General features: G+C 51.4%; 1 protein-coding gene across 1 annotated transcript; it reads left to right on the top strand.

Moving 5' to 3' along the window:
* Positions 1 to 907: 907 nt before the first annotated feature.
* LOC117864499 (probable methyltransferase PMT15) lies at positions 908 to 5,124 on the top strand. Its single transcript, XM_034748626.2, has 6 exons — positions 908 to 1,932; positions 2,779 to 2,989; positions 3,080 to 3,377; positions 3,466 to 3,858; positions 3,952 to 4,029; positions 4,632 to 5,124. Exons 1-6 carry the CDS (start codon positions 1,213 to 1,215, stop codon positions 4,852 to 4,854), a joined length of 1,923 nt encoding a protein of 640 aa, XP_034604517.1. The 5' UTR covers positions 908 to 1,212; the 3' UTR covers positions 4,855 to 5,124.
* Positions 5,125 to 5,504: the final 380 nt, after the last annotated feature.

Below are 5,504 nucleotides of genomic sequence, written 5' to 3'. Positions count from 1 at the left end.
CCCGGTGGTGCTGGTGGGGCAGTTTGGGGTGGGGGCGGGGGCAGTGTCGGTGCGGCCCGTGAAAATTTTTTGGAGTGGGAGGTGGGGGAAAGGGGGAGGGGACAGGCCAGTGGTAGGGAGAATGAGGGGTATTTTGGTCTTTTGTTGGTTTAGCTTCGTTGATCGTTCAACGAGCTAAAGATTTTTACTTAGGTGCTGTTTGATTTAAAGTGACGTTTAGATGGGATCCAAACATGACCATAATCTCTTTTACCCCACTTGTCATTAAACTTCGAGCCCTATAATCCTCTGTTTGTTCAAAAGGAGGTGGGGCAGTTTGTGGAATTGGCATCCAGGTAATCTTGAGTGACACGAATCCCTCATAGCAATAGACACTATCATAGAAACTCGAAAGCGGGATATGGCTCGAATGAAAGCCAAAGATGTAAAAACTACAACGCAATTAATTTTAGAGGATCCATATCTCTCTATTGGAACTTCTTATTGATGGGTGAATCCTGGTATAATCAAGCTACTATCACCACAAATCTTTTTCACATCCCCGTGATCAGTCCAACCAGGCACCTTAACCATGGCTAGCGCGTAGTTCAAGCCCTGTGATTTTGATCCAGTAAACCGGACACGATCTTGATTCAGTAAAACCGAAGGCGAGATAATGTCGCCATTTCTTACGTGGCGCCAAACAAGAGGTAATAACAAAAAAAAAAGTTTCTACAGTAACTCCAGTGAGTCAATGCTTTGCATAAAAACCAACACAGCACAACTGTCAGACTCCCGCGTTGACACCCCGTGGCGTGGCAAGCAGGCGGCCAGCCACGTTCCAGTTACCCAGAAAACACCGGACCAGAGCAGGTGTTCCCAAGGCGCGGCCGTTTGCATGCCAGAAGCCCAGAAGTGAGAAATCAACCAGCACCCTCCAGCAGCCGCGCCGCTCCGCTCCATTAACACGCCCTTCCTCTCCCGTCTCGTCTCCAGTCTCCACCCCGTGGTAATCAAATCGAGCGCACATGCGCTTCCCTTTCACGGCCTCCCCCCGTTTCCACCTCCACCTAATCCCCAGCGCCCCAATCCGAGGCGACCACCGTGCGCCTTAAGCGAGCGCACCACACGGGCGGGGGCGCGCCGAGCGCACACAAGGCAGTGCGGGAATAAGCAGGGGAGCCAGCGGAGCGGAGAGCAGCGGCCGCAGAAGCAGCAGCAGGGCCAGCCACCATGGCGGTGGGCACTACCGCCGTGAAGCTGCACCTCTCGTCGGCCGCCGCGGCCGCGCGCCGCCCCTCGCTGCTCCACCTCGCGGCCGTCGCCGCCCTCTGCTCCCTGTCCTACCTCTTCGGCATCTGGCACCACGGCGGCTTCTCCGCGGCCCGCGCCTCCGGCGCCGGCGCCGCCGTCTCCATCGCCACCGCCGTCTCCTGCGCCTCCCCCACCCCGACCGCCTCCTCCTCCTCCTCCACTCCCGCGGGGCCGCTCGACTTCGCCGCGCACCACACCGCGGAGGGGATGGAGGAGGATGCCGCGCCGCGCCAGCGCGCCTACGACGCGTGCCCCGCCAAGTACTCCGAGTACACCCCCTGCGAGGACGTGGAGCGCTCCCTGCGCTTCTCCCGCGACCGCCTCGTCTACCGGGAGCGCCACTGCCCCTCCTCCGACGCCGAGCGCCTCCGCTGCCTCGTCCCGGCGCCCAGGGGCTACCGCAACCCGTTCCCGTGGCCCGCCAGCCGCGACGTCGCCTGGTTCGCCAACGTGCCGCACAAGGAGCTCACCGTCGAGAAGGCGGTGCAGAACTGGATCCGCGTCGACGGCGACAAGTTCCGCTTCCCCGGGGGAGGCACCATGTTCCCGCGCGGCGCCGGCGCTTACATCGACGACATCGGGAAGATCATCCCGCTCCACGACGGATCCATCCGCACCGCCCTCGACACCGGCTGCGGGGTAAGCTTACTTCGATCGCAATCGTACATGAACACTACACATTCGCTTGAAATGATCGCCTGCGCGCATAAGAAAAATACTTCATGCCTCGTGAAGGCCTGGACGAATTCGAGGTCAATTTCAGTCAGAAATTTTTTCAGAATAGCAAACGGAGATCTCGGGAATGGCGTTTGCTAGCTTTGCGGGTGTCGGAAGTTTCCAATCCCTTCCGCGATTTCGGGTCAGAGGGGGAGTCACTGCAAGCGGGTCTGACCCGGGTAAAGCTGATGCTCCAACCCGATAAGAGGGCAGTGGACCGCCCTTCACATTTGGTAACGTAGTCCGGCTGCAGTGAACTGTTGCACGCTGTTTATTTTGACAGACTGAGCCGGATCGCTGCTGAAACGTAGGAGCATGTCTGTAACCTTGCAATAATGCTGATGTTGATTACTTGATATCTACGTGCCTGTCCTTTTCTGCAAAGCAGCGTCCCACGCACAGCAAACACATCTTTTTTTATTACTACAGCAATTATATCTGGAGATTTCCAGCCCTGTATTTGCAATTGGGATTCTCATCAAATTCTTGATAGGACGTCAGGAAGGTGTATCTGTTGTATATATAAGCCAGTGACGTCGTTGAAATCGGGTGCCTTTTTATGTAGTGTCATTGAGCAGGATAGCACCCCAAACAGTTGTGCTTGTTGCCAATTTGACCTTTGCATTTTGATCCGATCGTTCGAGGCATTGCAGCTGGAGGAATGGTGAATTTTATTATTGTAGCGCCCCTGGTTTTGGGCAACCAAATTCTGTGCGGTAACTGAATTTCTGATTTGACGGCTGAGGCTCATTCTGCTGCTCTTTGCAGGTGGCGAGCTGGGGAGCCTACTTGCTGTCACGCAACATCCTGGCCATGTCCTTCGCCCCGCGAGACTCACACGAGGCGCAGGTGCAGTTTGCACTGGAGCGTGGTGTGCCAGCCATGATTGGGGTGCTCGCCTCCAATCGGCTAACCTATCCGGCCCGTTCCTTTGACATGGCGCATTGCTCCCGCTGCCTCATCCCATGGCAGCTCTACGGTATGTTGAATTGTAGTTGCCCCCAATGCAGGGTTCAGAATTCAGTTGATCACTCATCACTTATTCAGTATTCTTCCCATGTACATGCAGATGGTCTGTACTTGATAGAGATTGATCGTGTTCTGCGGCCTGGAGGGTATTGGATCTTGTCCGGACCACCAATTAACTGGAAGAAGCACTATAAGGGGTGGGCCAGGTCTAAAGATGACCTGAATCAAGAGCAGCAAGCTATTGAGAAAGTTGCCGCAAGCCTTTGCTGGAAGAAGGTCAAGGAGGAAGGCGACATTGCTATCTGGCAGAAGCCTACTAACCACATTCACTGCAAGGCCATCCGCAAGGTTATCAAGTCCCCACCCTTTTGCTCTAGCCAAAATCCAGATGCTGCCTGGTAAGTACAGCACCATGTTAACCATTTTCAGTTCAACCCATTGTACTTTATGGTAAATCACTAGTCCTTTTCATGTGAATGAGTTTAGGTACGACAAGATGGAGGCTTGTATAACTCCACTCCCAGAGGTTAGTGACTTAAAAGAGGTTGCCGGTGGCAAGTTGAAGAAATGGCCGGAGAGGCTCACGGCAGTACCGCCCAGGATTGCCAGTGGCAGCCTTGAGGGGGTCACTGAAGAGATGTTTGTGGAAGATACCGAGTTATGGAAGAAGAGAATTGGACACTACAAGTCCGTGATCCCTCAATTAGGGCAGAAGGGCCGGTACCGCAATTTGCTCGATATGAATGCGAAGTTTGGCGGCTTCGCTGCGGCATTGGTGAATGACCCCGTGTGGGTCATGAACATGGTCCCTACTGTGGGCAACTCAACAACCCTGGGGGTAATATACGAGCGTGGCCTCATTGGGAGCTACCAGGACTGGTACGTATTCGTACTGCGAACATGGTTGGCCCGTGGTCGATGGTTAGGTATTCGTCCTTCCTGGTCTGACATCTCCTTCTGAATTCGCTGCAGGTGTGAGGGCATGTCCACTTATCCCCGGACCTACGACCTCATTCATGCCGATTCAGTGTTCACGCTGTACCATGGGAGGTGAATACAAGTTGCAGTAGAATTCAGTCTGGCACTGCAGCTTTTGTCCTATTTAGATAGTTGTTTCTGCTCAGTTTCTCTCGTATCTATTTTAGGTGGTGTTTGGATACCCATCCCACGCTAAACTTTAGCACCTGTCACATCGGATGTTTGATACCAATTAGGAGTATTAAATATTGTCTAATTACAAAACTAATTGTACAGATGGAATCTAATTTTCATCTAATTCGCGAGATGAATCTATGAAACCTAATTAGTCCATGATTTGACAATGTGGTGCTGCAGTAACCATTTGCTAATGATGGATTAATTAGCATTAATAGATTCGTCTCGCGAATTAGATTCCACCTGTGCAATTAGTTTTTGTAATTAGTTCATGTTTAGTCCTCCTAATTAGCATCCGAACATCCGATGTGACCCTGCTAAGGTTTAGCACCTCATATCCAAACACCCCCCTAGCCAAACTGGCTAACCTATAGCTGCCCCAGCTGCATTGTGATTCAGTCCCACATGAACTCTTAATCTAGGAGCTGTCGATTGTAACTGTTGCAGGTAAATACCAGGACACCTCAGTAAGACTGACAATTCCTCTGCTTTGCTAGGTGTGAAATGGAGAACGTTCTGCTGGAAATGGACAGGATCCTGAGGCCGGAGGGCACGGTCATCATCAGAGATGATGTGGACCTGTTAGTGAAGATAAAGTGCATCGCGGACGGAATGAGATGGAATAGCCAGATCGTGGATCACGAAGATGGTCCACTCGTCCGCGAGAAGCTCCTCCTTGTTGTGAAGACATACTGGACATTGGGTGACAACAAACAATAGCAATAACGTGGAATAAAAGAGTTAGTGATTGACATGCTTGGCAAATCTTGTGAGTTTGTGACTGGCTTACCATTTGCCCTGTGAGTCTGGAGTTTCTTTCCTTTTTTTTTCTTTTTGGGTATTCTTTTGGGGGGAATAGTTCACAAAATGGAGATATAATCTCCTTGTTAAGCTATGAGAAAGGGAAACCCAGCACAGATTTTGACATGAGAAAAAAAAAGGACAAATTGTGCCAAGTGGGTAAATAGAAAGTATAATATTTTGTGGGCATTTTTTCTCCAGGCGCACATTATTTGCTTATCGTTGTTTATTTGTTCATTATGTAGTCCTTTATGTTCCAATGTCACTGAATCAGAATCTGAACTCGGACTAATCGGCATCCCCTCGTGCTTTGATCGGAACTCAGAAGTAATATAGGAATCGGGCTGACCTATCGTCTAACTGTTCTGAACTTGATGTCCTTCCTGATCATGAAATGCTCGCGGGCCGTGCAGAATGCATCCACCGCATTTCTTCCCCAGCGAAGCAAGCAACTGTATGCCAACTAAACGTTCTGATTTGACAACAAATCTGGTTGCAAGTTGGGCGCTCCACAACAAACGCATCCTGGGTGAAACAGTTACAAATGGTTTTCTCTTCGTCTCTGTTAT

The sequence above is a fragment of the Setaria viridis genome, chromosome 7 (assembly GCF_005286985.2).
Source record: "Setaria viridis chromosome 7, Setaria_viridis_v4.0, whole genome shotgun sequence".
Lineage (NCBI taxonomy): Eukaryota > Viridiplantae > Streptophyta > Magnoliopsida > Poales > Poaceae > Setaria > Setaria viridis.
This window is presented reverse-complemented; position numbering and strand designations above follow the sequence as displayed.